General features: G+C 43.8%; 1 protein-coding gene across 4 annotated transcripts in view; it reads right to left on the bottom strand.

Moving 5' to 3' along the window:
* SH2D4B (SH2 domain containing 4B) overlaps positions 1-22831 on the bottom strand; it is a 100750-nt gene that overhangs the window by 27984 nt on the left and 49935 nt on the right. For all 4 annotated transcript variants that reach the window (XM_084997442.1, XM_084997441.1, XM_005671149.4 and 1 more), the window contains 2 exons: positions 19655-19802; positions 2769-2985 (listed from right to left, as the gene is read on the bottom strand). In XM_084997442.1, coding sequence (XP_084853568.1) covers positions 2769-2985; positions 19655-19802 — 365 coding nt within the window. The remainder of the gene's footprint in view (positions 1-2768; positions 2986-19654; positions 19803-22831) is intronic.

Here is a 22831-nt window from a genome sequence, read left to right as displayed (position 1 = left end):
AAATTCTGACCTCATAAAAATCAAGAACTTCTGCATGACATAAAACATTATAAAAGTCAAGAGATGGAGGAGTTCTCTTGTGGCTCAGCTGCTTAAGGATCTGGTGTTGTCACTTCTGTGGCTCTGGTTACAGCTGTGGCATGGGTTCAATCCCTAGCCCAGAAACTTTCCCATGCCATGAGTGTGGCAAAAAAAAAAGAATCAAGAAACAAATGACAAATAGAGGGGAAAATATGTTTATCACAAAGAGATCCCTTTCCCTAATAATTAAGGAGTTCTTAGAAATAGATGAGAAAAAGACCAATAACACAATGAAAAGGTGGTAGAGAAATGAACAGTCATGGAAACACCAAAGGCCCTTAAACATATATAAAATAGGGAGATCCCATTGTGGCTCAGTGGGTTAAGAACCCGACAAAATATCCATGAGGATGCAAGTTTGATCCTAAGACTCCTTCAGTGGGTTAAGGATCCGGTGTTGCTGCAAACTGCAGCGTGGGTCACAGGGGCTGCAAACTGCAGTGTAATTTGCACATGCGGCTCTGATCCAGCATTGCTGTGGCTGTGGTGCAGGCAGACAGCTACAGCTCCAATTTGACCCCTAGCCCGGGAAACTCCATATGCTGCAGGTGCGGCCCTAAAAAGAAAAGTATAATATATACAAAATACTTCATCTCACATGAATAGGAATGCAAATTTAAACTTTCACCGAGACACCATTTCTTTGACAACATCTTGTTAGCAAGGCTAAAGGATGAGAGTGTTTGGTACCACCCTGTGGAGGGCAAGTTAGCAATAACTATCAATGCTGTAAATGCATGCAGCCCTTAACCCAGTGATCCCACATTTGGAGTCTCTTTTGTAGATAACAGTTGCACACGTATAAAAGCAATGTCTATTCACAATAGCCAAGAGCTGGAAAAAACCCAAATGTCCATCAACAGACGACTGGATTAGGAAGATGTGGCATATAAACACAATGGAATACTACTCAGCCATAAACAAAGAATTACATAATGCCATTTGCAGCAACATGGATGGAACTAGAGACTCTCATACTGAGTGAAATAAGTCAGAAAGAGAAAGACAAATACCATATGATATCACTCATATCTGGTATCCAATATACAGCACAAATGAACCTTTCCACAGAAAAGAAAATCACGGACTTGGAGAATAGACTTGTGGTTGCCCTGGCGGGAAGGGAGAGGGAGTGGGAGGTATTGGGAGCTTGGGGTCAGTGGATGCAAACTATTGCTCATGGAATGGATTTACAATGACATCCTGCTGTGTAACACTGAGAACTATGTCTAGATACTTATAGGGCAGCATGACAATGGGAGAAAAAATTATGTATGCATGTATGTGTAACTGGGTCCCCATTCTGTACAGTGGGAAAAAAAAAGTGTGTTTGGGGAAATAACAGTAAAAAATAAATTACAAAAGAAAAGAAAAAAAAAGTAATGTCTACAAGGTTATTCATTAGGGGCACTGTTGACTGGTAATAACCAAGGATTTCAAACAACACTAATGTCCATTAAATGAAGTTTTGATTAAATAAATTATAGCACATCTATGCAGTGGAATACTCTGGAGCTATAAAAAGGAAACTAAATAAATATAAACAAGTAAGAATTGATATGAAAAGACCTCCAAGACTTATAGTTAAATGGAAAAAAATCAACATGCAGAACTATGTACACAACATGCAACCTTTTATGAAAAAAAAAGATAGGGGATACAACTTTTTACGTTAGCAGTTGCAAAAAGAACTGGGCAGACACATAAACTAATGGTGGTTCCCTGTTGAGGAAGAGGGAACTGAGTAGATTGTGGGCAAAGATGGAAGTCAGTCTTTTCTCTGTGTATCTTTCTGGTTTGTGAATCATGCAAATGACAGGAAGCAAGAAAGGAAGGGAGGGAAGGAAGGATGAAATGCAGGCCTGATCTGCTCTCCCTAGGCTACAGGCAGAAGCAGTTTTATGAATAATCCAAATCTCAACTAAAGCAAAATCCAAATAACCCAGAATCATCTGGGGCTGAATGGCCTCTTCCACAGGTTACTTGTTCAAGGAGGAGCACGTGCTCACCATCCCAGATGCTCAGAAATGATGAGGTGGCAGGTGGGGAATCAACCTTGGGGCTGGCCTCAGGTGGGCCCAGGCAAAAGGTGGAGAGGCTACAGGCAAGCTGTGGACCTTAGGTCCTGGTGATCACGGTAGTCACCTAAGCGCTCTTGCCACACCTGCTCAACTGTGTGAGGACGCGCCTGCACCCAACCATGCTCATCTGCAAATCTGCCAGCAGACTCGGGGAGGCCCCAGAACTGCCTGTGGTACAAAAAGCAGTCAGCTCTGGTTTCCAGGATGCCCGGCCACATTTAGCCCATTTGAAATCTTATATTACATGTTCTTAACCTGGGGTCTGTATATTTAAGAGCTTGAAATGACATGCAAACATTTGGGGGTATTTATGTATGCACATTTTGGAGGGAAGAGGGTACACAGCTTTCTTTAGCTTCACAAAAGAATCCTAGACCTCAAAAAGATTAAACCTCCCAAAGCTTCTGAGTTATTATTAATCTCCAACCCTGATTTCTCTCCCCGAGTCCTGCCAACTACACAGGCAGAGAACCCTGAGGCCCACAGAGGGAAAATGACTAGCTCCAAAGTTCACCGCAAGTCAGAGGCAGAGCCAGACTGGGTTGCCTGTGCTCCAGTCCAAGGCTCCCCCAAAGCCACACCACAGATGTCAAGTCAGTGACCCACCTGCCAGGCATGGCCAGGGGTGGAGGCGGCCCCTGGCCTGGGAGGTGGTGGCAGAGTCTCGCCTCCTGCTCTGGGCTCTGGCCAAGCTCTCGGAACCTGGAACTGAGGCCGGCGACCGTGCCCTTCTGGATGGCACGGAGTGAGTGGCGCCGGTATTCATCCCGGGCACGCTGGGCTCGGCGGCTCCTCTCTTCATCAGCTTCCTTGGACCGACGCACTGAAAAGGAAGAAAGAGCACAGTCATCCAGGCCCTCATCCTGGGCCATGCACTGAGAAGCTGGGACCCAGCCAGGAGCTCTGGTCCCATTCACCCAGAGTCCCAGGATTCATCCGGATGCATCCACATGCACTTCAGGGAGGCTAGGTACTGAGAATAGCAGGGCAGGCCCAGCCCAAGCCAGCAGCCCTGGGCTAGCCTGTCCCTTTGAGGGTAAAAACACTCATGACAGTTTAGGGTGGTCTGGCTGTTCCTGTGGCCCCATTCCAGAATGAGCAAGCAGCCTTTGGATGGAAATTCACATCTGCATGGGTTTTTCTTCCTCAGAGCAGCTTCAAAACCCTGTGGCCACCCATCCAGCCTCAAGGGCACCTGCTGAAGTGGTAAGCATCTCCAATACCACCGCTGTCACTCATGCTGATTACAGGCTTTCTCTGTGCCAGGCCCTGGACTCCATGCCCTCGCTGCCACATCTCATTGGAGACACCTTCCCAACCAGCAACGGAGGAGGCCACATCACTCTTTCTGCATCAGAAACTCAGGCTCTTGGAAGCCAAGCAACTTGCCCAAAGTTAAACAGCTAACAAGGGGCAGAGCCAGGATTAGAACCCAGGGGTGGCTCTAAAACCCATGTAGCCGTCTACACCAGCCTCAACATCACTCTCCCCTCCTCAAGTTCGTGCCTTTTAAAATCTGCCATATCTGATACCAGAGCCCCTGCTCTTTCCTCTGAAAAGCCAGAAGAGCACTTAAGACCATCCCATCCAATCTCCTCATGCTCTTCATGTGGAAACCGAGTTCCAAGGAAGGAGGTAGACTTGCCCAGCTGGGTCAGCAGCCAAGCCTGGTCGGGAGCTATCCTCTCTGCTACCACAGGGTGAGTTTTGGAAATCTAATGGCCCAGTTCCGGTACTCTTTCTCTTTGGTTTCCTGTGGCCTTGACAGATGGTGGGTGAATGTGCTGGAGGGAGGAGAGAGGATCCTTTAAGAGCTCTGTCACTCCACAGGTTCCAGAACCCCATGATGCACCCTCTCTAGCCTCTATCTGTTCATGTTCCTCAAGGTGGAGTGGACATCTGCAAGGTGCTACTTCTAAAACTCAAAAGGGAGGTCCATTGTAGCACAGTGGGTTAAAGATCTGGTGTTGTCACTGGTGCAGCAGCTCGGGCACTGCTGTGGCATGAGTTCGATCCCTGGCCCAGGAACATCCACATGCCACAGACATGGCTTAAAAAAAATTTTTTTTTAATTAAAAAAAAAAAAAAACTCAAAAGGGAGTCCTGGAGCTGGGAAAGTCCCAGGAGAGGGAAGAGCAAAACCCACTGGAGGCACAGTCTAGAATTCAAATCAATTATTTCGTAGTCTGATTGCACCTTGTCAGGTCTCTATCTGCTACTAAAATCAAATCCTTTTGTAGAGAACTCTGGGAGCTGGCTGTATTCCACCTGTCATGCACGACCAGGGATTGCCCTGGCCCAAAGAGGTCACCTTCCCCTCTTCCCCCAGAAGAAAATCTTACCCACAGTCTAATTCTACTCTAGCTCCAGCCAATACCTGTGTCACAAGCACCTATAACCTACCACTGTCAGAGAACTATGTTCTGTTAGCATTTGGAGGATAAAGGCAAATGGCCCTCATCCTAAAAGAAAGCACTTCTCCTCAAGTTGTCAAAGACCGTTCTCGAAATACAGCATCCCCCAGATCTGAGGAAGGCAGCAGGAAGTCTGTCCCTTAGAAGGTATTTATGGAAGTGGAGGTCACACGCGGAGGATCTAATAGGCTGTGAGCTCCAGGCCAGGACGAGAACTTTCTTTGGTCTATTCATTGCTGCCTTCCAGCTCCGAGAATACATATGCATCAGTCAGCAGGTGATACATCTGCTCGACTGACTGTGCCTGGTTAAGTATTTAACTCTGCCAGGCCCTGAGCTGGATAGAGAGATAATAAAGACCAGACCCTTCCCTCAAGGCACTCAGAGCCCAGCCGGAAAAATAGGACGAAGAATTATCTTCTGCACAATGAGGACAGGGACCCATCTAGTACTGTCAGAGTTCAGGGGCAGCAGCATTCACATGGTGTGAGGGAGCCAGAAGCCATCAGAGAGGACGGGACATCCCACTGGGTTTGGAAACTCAAAAGGAGTTTTTCCAGAAAAAGAAAAGGGAGGAATCCATCCCAGCGAGCACACCTACCTTTCAGTTCTGGGCACTAAGAACAGCACCAGATCTGCCACCACGAGGCTCAAACAAGGTTCCCCAGTGCTGGCTTTGCAAGCACTAGACTGCAAACTAAACATAGAAGCTTCTACCCTACAAAGGCCAGTGATCGCTGAGAGCTTCCAGCCCCTGAGAGACAGCCACACTCAGTGACAGAAGGAAGTCACATGCAAACTAGGAAGACAGGCCTTTGGAACTCAGCTAGTTGAGGGCCTGAGCCGTGGGTCACACAGACTAAACCCAGCCTCCCAAAGCCCAGCTCTCCTCCTGCCACTGTCTTCCTCAAGAGCCTTCGGTGGCTCCTGGGGCACATGGGACAAAGGGCAAACCCCTTGGCCCTTAAGGGGCATCCTGCCCACCCCACTTTCCCAACCCAAGGGGCTTCTGAGCTCTTCCCCACACTCAGGACTCAGGCACCACCAAGCTCCCCACTGTTCTGCAAACCCTTCTCCATGCAGCTATGTCCACAGACTCAGACCGACTGTGATGCATGGACAGCTGGGTGAGCTCAGAAATGCCAGGCAGCTGCACAGAAGGCACTGAGAGGTGAGGACACAGCTGAGGCTGCAAGCAGGAAGCCAGATCTCTGCTTTGGCCTTGGAGCAGCCAGTCAGCCCTGCCGCCCAGCTCCAGTTATGGCAGCATCAGACGGGGTCAATGGCAGCTCCGAGAGGACTTCTTGGGTCTTTTTCTCTCCTTGTGTTCTTTGTTTGAGAGGTACTTGACATATGTAAGCTTAAGGTATACAATATGCTGATTTGATACACTTAATATATTGCAGAATGATTGCTTCAACAGCACTGGCTGAACACTTCCATCGTCCCCACCTGTTCTTTATCCATTTACCTGTTGACAGATGCTTCGGTTGTTTCCATATCTTGGTTATTGTGAGTAATGCTGCAATAAACATGGGAGTGCAGGTGTCTCTTCAATAGCCTGCTCCCATTTCCTCTGGATGCACACTCAGAAAGGGGGATTGCTGGGTCATGTGGTAGCTTTACTTTTAATTTTTTGAGGAACCTCCATACTGTTTGCCATAGTGGCTGCACCAACTTACATTCCCACAACAGTTCCCTTTTCTCCACATCCTCATCAACACTATGCCAGCTTTCTTAAGAAAGTCTCTAAATGCCTCTAGGCCTTGGTTTCCATCCCTGTCAAAATGAGAATGACACGAGTGTCTGCCTCCCTGAGTCATTATGAAGATTAAATGGAACATAGAAAACACTATCAACTGTGAAGTACTTCAGAAAAGCAATGTCTTACTAAATCAGGCCTTAATCCTTTCTTCAAATTGCTCAAAGCCTGATTCTGGAGCCAGGTTGCCTGGGTTCAGACCCCAATTTCATTTAGCAGCTGTGTGACACTGGACAGGTTACTTAACCACCCTGGGCCTCCGTTTCCTCAAAAGTAAAATGGACATAATAATAGTCCCTACCTCACAAAGTCGTTATGCAGATTAAGAGAACTAGTAATACAAACCACTTAGAACATGATTTTAAGCACCATGGTAGGTGTTCGCTAAATTTTTTTATTTTCATCAGTCCTGGTATTATCATGTTCTAAATGCAGTCATAAAGAGTTCTTGGCCAGTCCAGAAGGGGCACTTTTGATGCTCTGTCACAGGGAACCTGCTCTGGGTCTGTTCACAAGCAGCTCACCCTAAATTATACTTTGAAATCTTAAAAAGTTGCTTTTGTTCCTTCTGTGACTCTGGGATAAATTCGAACTGTATCATACAAATCTATCACGGAAACCCTCAGCCAGAACTCAAAGTTTTGTTCTTCTATCCCAGTGAAAATAAACACAAGCATATGCTGCCCTGAGCCAGCAAGTGTCACACTGTCCTTGTGCCCCAGAGTGTCCACTGCAGAGATGAGAGTCCCAACTGAGTCACCTTCTGCTTCCTCCCATGCCCAAGTTCTGGCCCAAGATGACTCCCTGTGGGTTTGTCCAGCAGGCCCCGCAAGGACCTGCATTGCACACAGAAGAAATAGGGACCACAGCCATTCTCGCTTCTAAGATAGGTTCCAGGGTCTCCTTTCTCCATCTGTTAAAGGGAGAATATTGCCTCATCTCTCAGAAATACTGTAAAGACAGCTAAGCATCACAAAAACACTGAAACCTAGAAGAAAACCTGAATTTAGATAGTAAAACACAGACCAACCACAATGAGATACCACTTCACACCTATTAGGATAGCTATTAATTTTTAATTTTTTTAATTAAAAAAGATGAAAAACAACAACTGCTGGCAAGAATATAGAGAAACTGGAACCCTTATGCATTGTCGGTGGGACTAGGAAATGGTGCAGCTGCTATGGAAAATAGTACAGCAATTCCATAAAAAATTAAACATAGAATTACTGTATGATCCAGCAATGCCAATTCTGGATATACATACCTAAAAGAACTGAAAGCAGGGATTGGGAAAATATTTGTACACTTATGTTCATAACAGCATGATTCACAATAGCCAAAAGATGGAAATAACCCAAAATCCATCACTGGATACATAAACAAAATATAGTATATATGTACAAGGATTACTATTCAGTCTTAAAAAGGGAAGAAATGCTAGCACATGCTAATGAACCATAAAGACACTATGCTGAGTAAATAAGCCAGACACAAAATAACAAATACTTTAGGATTTCATTGATATTCCACTTATTCCACTTAGAGTAGTTAAATCCATAGAGTAGAAAGTAGAATGGCGGTGGCCAGGGCCTAGGGAAAGGGAAGAATGGGGAGTTAAGGTTTACTAGGGACAGAGTTTCAGTTTTGCAAGATGCAGAGGGATCTGGAGATGAGCAGTGGCGATGGTAACACAGCCATGAAGGTACTCGATGTCACTGAGCTATACACTTATCATGGTGAAAATGGCCAATGGAAAGTTGATATTTTACCACAGTATTTTTTTCTTTTTCTTTCTTTTTTTTTTTTTTTTTTTTTTTTTTGCTTTTTAGGGCCACATCCACAGCCAATGGAAGTTCCCAGACTAGGGGTCAAACCGGAGCTATAGCTGTACACCACAGCCACAGCAATGCCAGATCCTTAACCCACTGAGCGAGGCATGAGATCAAACCAGCATCCTCATGGATCCTAGTCCAGTTCGTTAACTGCTGAGCCACGAAGGGGACTCCTTACCACATATTCTGGCTTGATGAGCACTAGGCTGAGAATGAAGAAGCCAGAGCATAGCCAGATATCACCATTAGCTAGAAATGTCCCAGTGTCCCCCCAATGCCACCCCTCTGTTCTCTCACCTGCAGATCAGGGGAAAAGTCCCTTCCAGCTCTACCCTCCTATCATGAGGATACACCCACATCTGCCTGGCTCGGGGGGCCACCTCCCAGAACTGAGAAACCGCCCTCCAGGACTGCCTGGCTGTAACCCTCCTGCTCAAAAGAAACCAGGTCCCACAGTCTTAGGAGTCCAGCCTCACCTATCTGGAGTTCAGCTGCCATAGGATCAGGGGTGGGGAGACAGAGGAACATACTTCTTGGTCTTGCTCCTAACTCTCTGTCTAGCCCAGGACAAGTTTTCATCTCTCTGGGTCTTAGTTTTCCCTCCATGGAAAATAGAGATCAACCCCTCCTTCACCCAAGCACTGCCCAAACCACCAAGCTGCTCTGGCATCATGTCCTTGCCTGCGCTCATGGCCCCTGCTCAGCTCCCCAGTGCTGAAGAGAAACAGCAGGAGTTGGTCTTCCTCTTGGCAGCATCTCTGTGAGCAGTTACAGAGCTCCAGAAATATGGTCAAGCTAGTCACTGCAAGAGCAGGGTTTTAATACTTTAACACATGTGGGCACTAAATACACATTTATTCATCACATGTGTAGTTAGTGCTTCCCTTAAGCCAGCTCCATGCTGCACAGGCCTGAGCTGTGCATGGCACAACTCCAGGGGGCGAAGTCACTCGTGATCGTCACTGATTTGTGCAGATGTTGTAACAATTTTCTGGCAATGGCAGTGTCTTGAGGGATGGGCACCTTTGACTAATATTCACAAGGTCACCACATCAGCTGGCTGCTCGGCTGGTGCTAGGAGATTTGGATACAGCAACAAGACACAGTCCCGCTCTCAGAGAGCTTACTTCATGGGAGGGGAAACACCAGCAAATGGTGAATGGAGCTGTGTGGGGTATGCGCAGGATGCTGTGGAGCCCCAGAGGAGGGGCTCCTCATCCAGGCAGAGAAATCCACTGGAGGACATCTAAGCTGACACCTGCTGGACATATGTGATTCAACCAAGAGAGGACAAGGAGAGGGTATTCTAGGCAGAGGAAGCTCAGGGGCAGAGGTGCAACCGAAGTTCAAGCATCCCTCTTAGAATTGGTCAGCATGGCTGGAGGGAAGCTCTTGTAGGGAGGGGCCAAGAGGTGAGGAAGCAGAAACATAGAAGGCAATCTAGGAGACCAATAGATACTGGCTAATGAATGTCAGCACTTCACCAAAGGGGGGGCTGGAAGCCACAGAAAGGTTTTAAGCAGGAGAGCAGGAGGCTGTTTGCATTTTTTAAAGATTGACTTGGCTACAGTATTGGGAATGAATCTGACAAGAATGAAGGCTTGGAAAACAGGAGAGCAATGGGGGTCAAAGTTAAGATAGTGTCAGGACAATGGGGAGGAGGGATGTAAATTCAAAGACTATTGAGGAGGTTGAATCATCACAACTTGGTAGGTTTGGGGATTGGGAGTAAGCAAAAAAGAGAAACCATTATGACAGCAAAGGTTCTACCTCTGACAGCCAAATGATGAGGCAGGTGGGGGAAGAGGAGGATGGGGTGTTGGACATGAGGAGGAAGAGGTACCTGTGGGAAGATCCAGGGGCACGAGGTTCTGGAAGATCACCAGTTGCCGCCTTTCAAGAGACCCGACTCTAGAGCACTTGCGAACAGTTCTCCCTCCCTCTGCCCTGACAGAAAAGACTCAGTGATGAACAGAATTCAGATGAGCCAGTTACAGCCCACAGAGAAACCAAATGCTTCAAAGCAATATCAATTTGTAGTAACCCCTTGGGTGAACAGCATAATGTCTAAAAATTAGTGAATACAGGAAAAGGCATCAATAAAGATTTAAATTGTGTACGCATGTAGATGTGTTTAAATTCTGCCCTATTTTCTGCTTCATGTGAATCCTTGGCAACTTAAATTACCAAATCTACACTTTATTTCCCCATCTGTAAAATGAGGCCCTCGTAAGGTTGCTTTGAGACGTCAATGAGATTGGACATAGACGGGGTTGGACAGTTCCTGGCACATGGCAGAGGTTCATGAAATATTATCCATTGTTGTTATTATCATGTTTGCTGTGAGCCAGGTGACTGGAATATTAGCCCTAGAAAACGTCCAGACCCACTGAGGCACAAAGGGATGGAGATGGGGAAGTGGTGTAAGAACAGGGGCTGGGTAGAGTCAGGAGCTTTTGTCTGGGAAATTGGAAAAATGAAACTTTGGGAGAAGGGGTAGTTTCCTGACCCCTGGGAAAGAAAAACAGGTGGTCCAGATATTGAAGGATATACACACAGGCCTTTGGTGACTCAGCCTGCTGAAAAGGGCAGGTTTGGCAACAAGACAACGAACCCTGATGAGCCTCAGGGAAACCAAATGAGGATCACCCACAGCTAAACAAGGCCAAGGTAAGGGGCCCTCTCTCTACCTGGACCCTGAAACTTCTGAGGTCAGCTGCCAACTATCCTTGTCCAGCTGGCAATCCTGATGGCTGCCAACAGTGACCCCCTGTGGCCACAAGAAGCAACTTCAAGGGTTCCTTAAGACCAGAGTGCCACCCACGCCAGTGTGAATCTGAGAAGGACGCCAGGCTGGGACAACATAAAGCTCCCAGGGATTCTTGAACAATTCAAGAGGAGAGAGAACTCCAGGTTGGCATTACTCTGAGTTCTAAAGCCAAAAATGTATGGCCCTGGAGTCTGGGGAGTAGTTCAAACTGGTTGATGTCCAAGGAGCAATGCTACAATTTCCCATTGCATCAGTGGAGAGAGAAAGCCTTCTCTGCTATCCTTCGGCTTCCCTTCGAGCCTAAAATTCTGCCCTGCCCACCTTGTCTCCAGTCCACACCCCATCTCCATAAGCCCTTTCGAGTTCTGCACGTCTCAAGCACACAAAATTACAGTCACTGACTTTAAACCCAGACTCCAGAGCACACTCCTTTCTAGGAGGGAAGAGGATGGAACTAGCCTAACTGGACCCTGTACTGAGCTCTTGACCACAACCCTGACAGGGGTGCGACACGAGTACAGATTGTGGGTTAGGGACAACAACAAGGACCACACAGCTCAAGGAAGTGGGGGTGGGAGGAAGGGGATGCAAGGGGTGGGGTGGCTAATAATCACGCAGTCCCAATTTTTGTAAATAATATCATTAACCAAGTCAAGCTCGTTCATCTCTAAATTTCTGGGCAACTAGATATTACCTGACTCACCCTGCTACAAATTCACAGTTGAGAAATTATTAAGTGAATTTCTGCCTGATATACTCAGAGCGTCTCCAAAGCCAGAGCTTGCTCTGCTGTCTGAACTGAATAACTAACTCTGAATTCAAGTGATACTAAAGGGAACAATTCCCTTTTTTTTTTTTTCCCAACTTGGAGAATTTAATTTAGGTGTTTTACTAAAAATTGCTGCTCCCAGTAGATTAATGGCCCACTATAGCTTTCATATTAAGTTAATTGAGTGCAGAATGGCTTTACTAGATTTGAATGACAGCTCATCTTTCTTGAAGGAAGCATAAAACGAGGAACCAAAATCATGGGCCTGAATTATCACATCTTTTCTCTATTCGGGGGAGGGTTTTCCATTTTCGGTTGCCACACAGTACGTGAATTAGCAATCAGGCAGCACTTGGGCCAAATGATTTCCGTCCTCCATCCACAACGAAACATCAGCCCAGCCCATAACTTTCCATCTCATCGTATAGCTACAAAAAAGAGCAACACTTCGTAAGTAACAGCCATTTACAGCTTGGAAAGCACCTGTGCTTCCTTTCTCTCATTTCAACCTACCAATAATTTCAGCTCTCCACAATTACCCTCATTTTACAAATAAAGAGGAGTTCCCATTGTGGCTCAGTGGGTTATGGACCTGACATAGCCATCGTGAGGATGTGGGTTTGATCCCTGGCCTCACTCAGTGGGTTAAGGATTTGGCGTTGTCCCAAGCTGCAGTGTAGGTCACTGATGTGGCTCGGATCTGGTGTTGCCTATGGAGTAGGCCTCAGCTGCAGCTCTGACTCCTGGCCCAAGAACTTCCATATGCTGCAGGTACAGCTCTAAAAAGAAAAAAGAAAAAATGAAGACACTGAGCAATGGAGTGAAGTGAGAACTTGCTCCAGGTCGCACACTAAGAAGTGGCAAAGCCAGGACAGGGCTCCCAGCCCAGTGCTCCTTCCCCTACATGATAGTAATCCTATGTGACTTCGAGTTTTTTTCAGTATAAACTTTTGCCCTGCTGTCTTTTTTCACCTATCCATCCATTCTGAATTTAAATGAATGAATTCTTCTTTAGCTCTTGCCCATCTTTATCTTTCTAAGCTCACCTTCTTCATTACCTACCATGTACCCCTGGCTGCAGCCACATCAAAATATGGCCTATGCACATAATGATCTTGCGTTTTCCTCTGTGCTATTCCCTCTGCCACAAGGCCCTTCCCTACTGTATTCACCTTTCCCAAACAAAATGCCATTTCCAGCACAGGGCCTTTCCAAATGTTCAAATACTTTGTAGCAAAATATTACAGGATTTTTGCATTTATGTTTATCAAGGATACCGGCTTGTAATTTTCTTTGCTTGTATTGTCTCTGCCTGGCTTGGTATGAGGATGATGCTGGCCTCCTAAAATGATTTTGGAAGTGTTCCCTCCTCTTCAGTTTTTTGGAATATTTTGAGAAAGATTTATATTAATTTGTTTTTAAATGTTCAGAATACATCAGTGAAGCCATCTGGTATAGGACTTCTCTGTGTTGGCAGATTTTTTTTTTCATTACAAATGTTCTTATTAGGAATTGATCTGTTCAGGTTTTCTATTTCTTCACGATTTTTTTTTCTTAGTATGACTGAAGGTTTTTCAGTTTTGATTATCTTTTCAAAAACCAACTCTTAGTTTCATTTATCTTTCCTATTGTTTTTCTAGGCTCTACTTCATTCATTTCTGCTCTGATCTTTGTTATTTTCTTGCTTCTACTAACCTTGGCCTTAGTTTGTTCTAACACCTCTAGTTGTTTGAGGCGTAAAGTTGGGTTGTTTCTTTGAGATCTTCCTTTTTTCTTTACGTAGGCACAACCACTATAAACTTCCTTCTTAAAAGGACTTTTGCTGAAGCCCTTACTTTTGGTATGTTGTATTTCCATTTTCATTTGTCTCAAGATATTTTTAAATTTCCCTTTTGCTTTCTTCTTTGACCCACCAGTTTGCAAAGGAGTGTGTTTAATTTCCACATATTTGTGGATTATCCAGTTTTCTTCCTATTATTGATTTCTAGTTCCTACCATTGTAGTCAGAAAAGATACCTGATAGGATTTTTAATCTTCCTAGAATTGTTATGATTTGTTTTGTTGCCTAACATGTGATCTATCCTGGAGAATGTTCTATGTCTGTTTGAGAAGAATGTGTGTTCTGCTGCTATTGGATGGAATGTTCTGTATTTGTTAAGTTCATCTGGTCTAATGTGTCATTTAAAGCTGATGTTTCCTTATTGGTTATCTCTCTGGATGATCTATCCATTGATGAAGGTGGGATGTTAAAGCCTCCTACTGTTATGATACTGCTGTCTATTTCTCCCTTCAAATATGTTAATATCTGTGTTATATATTTAGTTGCTCTGATATTGGATACTATGTATTTAAGATTGTTATACTTCTTAATAAATTGACCCTTAATCATTATATAAATGCCTTCTTTTCCCTTGTTACCATTTTTGGCTTAAAGTTTATTCTGTCTAAGCATAGCTACCTCTGGTCTCTTTTTGTTTCCATTTGCATGGAATCTCTTTTTCCATTTAAGAAGGAAAAGCATTTGGAAAGGCCCTATATAGGACAGGGCATTTGGTTTGGGGAAGTACAAAGGTAAAGAAAGAGAAGATGGGCATTATAGCAAAAGGAACAACATTGACAACTGCATTTTAGCAACTCCACATGAAGGAATTGATGAGTATTCATGGCTTCTTTGTGAAACTTCCTGGGCACAGACCTCTGGAGACACTGTGAGGCAGATGGCCAAAGATGTCCCTCTTATATCCTGCTTTTGGAGGACACCTAATCTGTAGGCCAGACACTAGGCCTAGGAGTAAAGAAAAAGAAAAACCTTCATCTGAACACAACCTACCACTGTGTCTCCTGAGTCTGAGCTTCAATTTCCTTATCAACAAAATAGAAATACCAATATTACTGCTATGCTCTAAGGCTGTTCTAAACATATGAGTAATTGTCCTAAGGATTTGTAAACCCTCAGGATTTAGAACATTCAGTTGAATTTAATGAAGACATAGTTATCAACGATATTTGGCAAATCCTGAAACAATTCTAACCTATATATGAATGGGCATGAAACAATTAAAGAGCTGTTATCAGTAAGTAGGTAGAATATTTTCCTCTTCCATGCTAGAAATTAACCAAAGCTTTGTGGCAATCTGGAGAACATTTGTGCAAGAAAAGTATCTCACAAGTGAGGACTTTAAATAGGTAATAATAGCCAAAAAAAAAAAAAAAAAAAAAAAAAAACCTTTCCACAATAAATCCCAGGACTAGGGAGTTCCTTGGTGGCCTATGGTTAGAATGCTATGCTTTTACTACTGCAGCCTAAAATCAATCCCTGGTCTGGGAACTGAGATCCACATCAAGCTGCTGCATGCTATAGCCAAAAATAAATAAACGAATAAATCCCAGGACTAGAGAGTTTCTCTGATAAATTCTACCAAGTGTGTAAAGAAGAATTAATTCCAATCCTTCACAAACTCTTCCCAAAATATAGAAGAAAAAGGAACACTTCCCAACTCACTCTCTGAGGCCAATATTACCCTGCCATTGCAACCAGACAGAACCTCAGAAGAAAACTATAGAACAAAATCTCTTATGAATATAATTGCAAAATTTTTCAAAACAATACTAGCAGACCAAGTCCAGCAACATATAAAAATGATTACACACTATGAACAAGTGGGATTTACCCCAAGAATGCAAGATTGGCTCAACACATGAAGTTCAACCAAGGACTATACCATAGTAATAAATAACAAAAACCACATGATGATCTTAATAAATGCAAAAAAAGTTTTTGTTTTTATTTTTACAAAATCCAACATCTTTTCATGGCAAAAACACTCAACAATCTAGGAAAGAATGGGATTTCTCAACTTGATAAAGATTATCTTTAAAAAAAAAAAAAAACCCACAGCTGGAGTTCCCGTCATGGCTCAGTGGTTAACGAATCCGACTAGGAACCATGAGGTTGCAGGTTTGATCCCTGCCTTGCTCAGTGGGTTAAGGATCCGGCATTGCCATGAGCTGTGGTGTAGGTCGCAGACACGGCTCGGATCCCACGTTGCTGTGGCTCTGGTGTAGGCCAGCGGCTACAGCTCCAATTAGACCCCTAGTCTGGGAATCTCCATGTGCCATGGGAGCAGCCCTAGAAAAGGCAAAAAGACAAAAAAAAAAAAAAAAAAAAAAACACAGCTAACATCATATTTAATGGTAAAAAACTGAAAGTTTTCCCTCTAAGATCAGGAACAAGACAAAGATGCCTGCTTCTACCACTTCCATAGAACATAGTATTGAAAGTTCTAGCCAGAGCAATTAGGAAAGAAAAAAGAAATAAAAGACATCTGGACTAGAAAGGAAGAAATAAAGCTATCTCTTTTGGTACATGAAATTATCCTATAGATAAAAAAAAATAAGTAATCCACAAAAAAAAATCTACTAGCTCTAATAAACAAGTTTAGTAAGACTGAAAAATACAAGATCAATACAAAAAAGTCTATTACATTTCTTTTGTTTGTTTGTTTGTTTGTTTTTTGGGGGTTTTTTTTGTTTTTGTTTTTGTCTTTTTGCCATTTTCTTGGGCTGCTCCCGCGGCATATGGAGGTTCCCGGCTAGGGGTTGAATCGGAGCTGTAGCCACGGGCCTACGCCAGAGCCACAGCAACTCAGGATCCGAGCCGCGTCTGCGACCTACACCACAGCTCACGGCAACGCTGGATCCTTAACCCACTGAGCGAGTCCAGGGATCAAACCCGCAACCTCATGGTTCCTAGTGGGATTCGTTAACCACTGAGCCACAACGGGAACTCCTCGATTACATTTCTATACTAGCAATGAACAACCCAAAAATGAAATTAAGAAAATGATTCAGAGCAATATTATCTAAAATAGCCAAAAAGTGGAAACAACCCAAAAGTCCATGAACTGATAAATGGATAAACCAAAATGTGGTATATGCACACATTAGAATTTTATTTGGTCATTTTAAAAAATGAATTATTGATCCTATGCTATGATATGGATGGACCTTGAAAACATGCTAAATGACAAAAGTCAGATATAAAAGACCAACATAATATATGATTCTATTTTTATGAAATGTCCATAATAGGCAAGTCCAAAGAGACATAAATTAGATTAGTTGTTTCCCAGATGTGTTGGGGAAAGAAGTAACTGCCAATGGGCCCAGAGTTTCTTTTTCTGGTGATGAAAATGTTCTAGAATTAGATAGTGATGATAGTTACACAACTTTGTGAGTATACTAGAAACCACTGAACTGCACACTTCAAAAGAATGAATTTTATATCTGAATTATATCTCAATTTTTTAAAGTCAGTTTAATGAATCTGGCATACAGTTAAGAAGTGCTGGGGACCACAATGCTGGCCAGCAGAAGGCACCTGACATCTCTGCTCTCCCCGCTGTGGCCCTCGTTCCAATCATCTCTAAAGTGAACCACTCCATCAGCCTCCTCCTCTCTCTCTCCAAGCCCAGTCTGCATCATGTCACTCACCTTTAGAAGTTTCTCACTGTCCACTCATACTAATCATGGCTTTTTATTTTCCATATTTTTTGAAGTGTTGACATTGGGGACCTTACTGATCCTTGAGAGATCTGCTGAACTCAACCCCAGGACCAGGTATCAGAGAACTAGAGACAGTCCCTGTACCCCAGAGCCTGCTGAAATTATTCAAACTAACCAATTCTAAGCCTATTTACCCTGCCTTGCCTTACCTTTCCCAAAGAAACCACAATATGGCTCTCCTCCACTTTTTCCCTTAGCTCCCTCTGCCTTTGACTCACCCTGGTGCATCCCCATGTGGCCCAGAGTGACATGCCACTCTCTCCATTTCTAGAAATCTGTGAGTAAAAACTTCCTGCAAGATAGTCATTTCCATATCTGCATGTCTTACCATACCTGATTAAAGCAAGTCTCTGTACATATTAAAACTCCAGCCTTCAAACCTCTTTCCTCCCTCTCTTTCCCACCTAACTTCTCACCACCCCTGATATTCCCCAAGCCTAAGAGCCACCCTGTATAGCTCTAACCTCCTAAGCACATCACATTCCTTTGTCACCACACCTGGACACATTCTGTGTTTGTCAGAGGCCAGCTCCAGCAGCCAGGGAGTGTACACTTTCCCAAAGAAGATGGACAGTGTTAGTGAATGTACAAATACAGAGACAGCCTCTTTGTCCCTTCTTTCAGGGCACTGGACTGCTCAAACTTATTGGCAACAGTGGTTGATTATATAGACAGTTTTTCACTACAGATTACATCACAGTGTTAAAAGTACATTGGTTAACTATACATGGTATAGCAGCTATACCATGTAATAGTTAACCATGTTTTAAGATCTCTATCTTAACTAAACTTAGTGGGTACAATTTAGGGGAAATTAGGTACAAGAATTTGGCATTCACAAACCTTGTTTGTAGACTGGTGCTTATCTTCAAAGCGTTATGGCAGGGAGACAGTGTAAGTAAATATAAACCAACTTAACTAAACTAGCTGTCACTTAAAAGCTTTTAAAATCAAGGACAAAACTCACAGCTAGGTTTCTTGGATAATATATGTCTAACTTTTATGAACCACATTAAAATCCTAACTCTAAAGTTTACTATATAACTAGTTAATAGATAAACACTATGTTTTAACTAAGTTGGATTTAAATAGGGGAAAGTCCTCCAGGATGAAATTCTTATTATATTATTGTTGTAACTTTGTTAAATCACAAATCACCACAGGAAAATAAGAATGGAAAATAAGAATAGGAGTTCCCGTTGTGGCGCAGTGGTTAACGAATCCCACTAGGAACCATGAGGTTGCGGGTTCGGTCCCTGCCCTTGCTCAGTGGGTTAACGATCTGGCGTTGCCGTGAGCTGTGGTGTAGGTTGCAGACGCGGCTCGGATCCTGCGTTGCTGTGGCTCTGGCGTAGGCCGGTGGCTACTGCTCCAATTCAACCCCTAGCCTGGGAACCTCCATATGCCGCGGGAGCGGCCCAAGAAATAGCAACAACAACAACAACAACAACAACAAAAGACAAAAAGACAAAAGACAAAAAAAAAAAAGAATAATAAGTAAATAATCAGGAAAGACTGAGGAAAACTGAATAACAAATAAAACAATAGGAAAGTCTAGGTCACCCAAGAAACAATCCATGTTCTCCAGTGCAAACATGGAAATTGTTTTCCCAGGAAAGCCCCAATTCTTCCCCATCAACATCAAAATGAGAGCTGTGTAACCTGAGGCCTGCGCTCGGCTTGTACTGTGCAGGCAGGCTTTCATCCTGACCAGAGGCCCACCTTCGGCATGCACTGTTCAGGTGAGCTTTTATCCTGACCAGAAGCCCACCTTCGGCTTGTACCGTTCAGGTGAGCTCCCTTCCTTGGTTAGGAACTTGTCTTCAGGTTTTTATGCCATCAGGCAAGGTCCTTTTTTTGAGTCCCTGCATCTTCTCGGCTCCCTGCATGTGTTCTCCATCCCAAGTGCCCTCTGCAGCCTTTCTGTTATTCCTATGCCACCATCAAGCCTCACTTTAGAGCTCCTCATCCGGAACCCCACCAGGAGAGCCACCTTGTATTCCAAAAGAACATGTACGTTTTCCCCCAAACCCCTTGGCCAGGGTGTTTACCTCCTGACTAGCTGGTGAATTCGTCTGAGATAAGGACCATGATCCTTCATCTCTGGATCCCCAGGGCCCAGAACAGAGCCAGAAAATTACTGGTAACTCAGTAAATGTTGGCTTTGATTCTTTAGTATAAGAAATCTTTCCAAACAAGCAAGCAAGCTCCTTGAGGATGGAGGCCTTACCTCCTGGGTCCTTAGCAAGACCCCATACATGGTTGACCCTACAAAGGCTTCTGGGCTGATGATGACTGAGCAAATGAACAGGTGGGAGGAAAGTAGGTGAGGAAGGCAGGCTGGCCTCCAAGTCCCTGAGAAGCAAGCTCTACTCACACTGTTCTTCCCACTCCCGCTCCTCCTTCTCACTTGCTTGGCTCTGCAGCTGGGCCTGCTTCAGGGTCCAGTAGAGTTCCTTTGCCCTCTGCTCTTCCTGGAGGCGAATTTGCTCTTCTCCCCGCTTCCTCTCTTCTTCCTCTTTCCTCTAAAATATCATGAGGACAGAAAGACGTTAGGTGACAGTAACATGTCATGAGTGGGGCAGGGTTGAGCTGTCACATGGAGAGGTAGGCCAAGGCTGGCCACTCCTGTCTCTTTCTCTATGCACATGAAACTGTCACACCTAATTAGGCCAAGTTAAGAGTCAAATGGCTTAAACTGTGTGCAACAATTTGTAGACTCTAAAGCAATACTTTCTGCAATAATAAGACTCCAGGCAGGGAAGGTAGGCATGGAAAGGGGTGCTTGGTCTTCTTGAAGACCAGTTAAGCAGTTTATGATTATATCATAACCTTATTTCTGGAGAAGATATTTCAAAGAGAGAGCAGATTTGGGAGCCCAAATGTCTAGTTATTGTCTCACTTTCAAGCTCCAAAAATGCTGCATGTGTATGTGTGTATTTTCCTCCACCTTTGTTTACATCAAAGCAACACGCACACGCACATGTTAATCCCGCATTATACACCAAAGGCTTATTGTAAAAAATAGCAATTCTCCAAACCACTTCAACCCCAACCTACCCTATCTAGTGCCCAGAGGCCACCATTCTCAATTATTTTAGCTTCCCTTGGTTACATCCATGTCTGAATAATGCTGCTAATTCTTAATTTATCAGTTCTGGACATTAACTACTACTGTTTTTTTTCAGTACATGAGTATTTAGCACTTATATTCCCCACACAGGTACACTCCCCTACTTTTCTTCTCCTCACCTTTACAGTAGATTTACATCACAATTTGTGGTTAAATCAAAGATCGGTGCCGAACTAAACGTAGTTCATTGCAAAGCCAAATAGGGTGCCATTTCCACCAATTCTAAGAACTACATTTTTTAACTTTCTCATATCTCTAAAATATGTATATGTCTTACAACTTACAATTTGCCTTTTTCATAGCCAACAGGGTTTTTTTTTCCTTTCTGCTTAAAATAATGATAGATTTTACAATTAATGACATCTGAAGTTCAGTAAAATACAGTAGGATGATGTCTTTTTCTTTTGAATATTTTGGTTTTTTGGTGTCTTTTTTTTTTTTCCTGAGTTACTAATCGGTTTATCTTGAAATAGGGCATTGAATTTTGCCAAACCTAAGATCTACAGTAAATCTTTTCTCTTTGTTTAACCAGGTGCTTTCTATTTAAATAAATAGTACAGCAGCAGTCTTTTCCAAGGGATACCCCACCCCTAGACACATCTCTCCTGCATATCAGTTGCCATGTTTACTTTTTTTTTTTTTTTTTTTTTTGGCTTTTGACTTTTGTCTTTCTAGGGCCGCACCCAGGCATATGGAGGTTCCCAGGCTAGAGGTCTAATCGGAGCTACAGCTGCTTGACTATGCCACAGCCACAGCAATGCTGGATCGGAGCCATGTATGTGATTACACCACAGCTCATGGCAACACCGGATCCTTAACCCAGTGAGCAAGGCCAGGGATCGAACCCACAACCTCATGGTTTCTGGTTGGACTCATTTCTGCTGCGCCACAATGGGAACTCTTTCTTGAGCACTTCATTTTGCAGCAACATAGCTCATAATACCTCTCAGAAAAGGATGCACAGAGAGACACTTTCTGAGTTTCGTCTGAAAATATCTACATGCTACCTTCCCATGTAACTGCTAATTTAACTGAGCATAGGATTCTATTAAAAATCATCTTCCTGGAGTCCCTGTTGTGGCTCAGCAGGTTAAGGACCTGACGTTGTCTCTCTGAGGATACGGGTTTGATCTCTGGCCTCGTTTAGTGGGTTAAGGATCCGGCATTGCTGTAAGCTGCAGTGTAAGTGGCAGATGCAGCTCATATCTGGTGTTGCTATGGCTGTGGCATAGGCCTCAGCTGCAGCTCTGATTCAGCCCCTAGCCTGGGAATGTCCATATGCCATAGGTGTGGCCATAAAAATAAAATAAAATAAAATAAAATCATCTTCCCGCAGAATTTGGAAGACTTTACTTCCTTGTCTTCTAGCACCTGGTACTGCCTCTTGGATTCTCATATGCATATGGCATAATTTTTCTCTTTATCTGAATTCTGAACCTTTCTAATAAATGTGCCTTGGTGTAGATTTGCTCTCATTGACTGTGTTAGGCACACAGGGTGCTTTCAGTTGGAATTTCAGTACATCTCAGAGGATTTTTGTGATAATTTCTCTCATTTTGCTTTTTCTTTCTAGAACTATGCATCAGTGGCTGAACTTCCTGAGCTAACCCTCTAAGTGCCTTATCATTTCTCTCTTATTTTTCCATCTCTTGTCTTTTTGTTCTACTTCCTGGTTGATTTCACTGACTTCATCCCCTAAACCTTCTGCTGAATTTGTTCTTTCTGCTGGTGCATTTGTAATTCCCAAACTGTCTTTCTTATTCTTTGGTTTCCCTTTTTGCTTCATTGCATTGCATCCTGTACAGTTTCATGAATACAGTAGTTCATCTCTAAGGATTTTAGAGACTTTTCTCCCCCATATTCTAATCTAGGTCTCTTTCCTCATTTTTTGCTTTTTTGTTTTCTTTCAAGTTTTATTTGTTGCCTGTCATTTGTGTCGGAGGCTTTCCCCCGATGTCTGATGTTCCCTGACTGCTTACACTCAAGGGAGAAAGTACATATGTATCTGAAGCAGAGACTCAGAGCATGTATAGGGCTTCCTTGAGAGGTAGGCTTCCCTCTAGGAAGACTGGATGAGGGACTAGCCATTTCATTGAGGACCCTCAAGTGTAAGTATCTGGAGGTCATTTCTCTGAGATTATTTCCCGTCTCCTCTATTCTACCTGGGTGGTGTCTGTCCACCAGCATTCCAGGAGTCTGTGTGGGAGGCAGGCTGTAGGGAGAACAGCCCTTAGACTCAACCAAGCAGTCCCCTATAGCCTAAGCCAGGCTTCATGGAAAACTCATACACTGAGGTGCCTTCTTTGCAAATTCTCCCCTGCAAGTTCCCCCAGGATGGCAGGGGCAGCAGTGTGGTCCAGGTAAGATGCTCCAAGTCCAGACCAGGTTCTGCATGAACCTCAGTGCCTGTTTTTCCCCTTT

The sequence above is a fragment of the Sus scrofa genome, chromosome 14, assembly GCF_054392235.1.
Source record: "Sus scrofa isolate SSC_HxYL_T2T_F1_AM1 chromosome 14, Sscrofa_HxYL_maternal_Yorkshire_Landrace_v2.0, whole genome shotgun sequence".
In the NCBI taxonomy this organism is placed as follows: domain Eukaryota; kingdom Metazoa; phylum Chordata; class Mammalia; order Artiodactyla; family Suidae; genus Sus; species Sus scrofa.
This window is presented reverse-complemented; position numbering and strand designations above follow the sequence as displayed.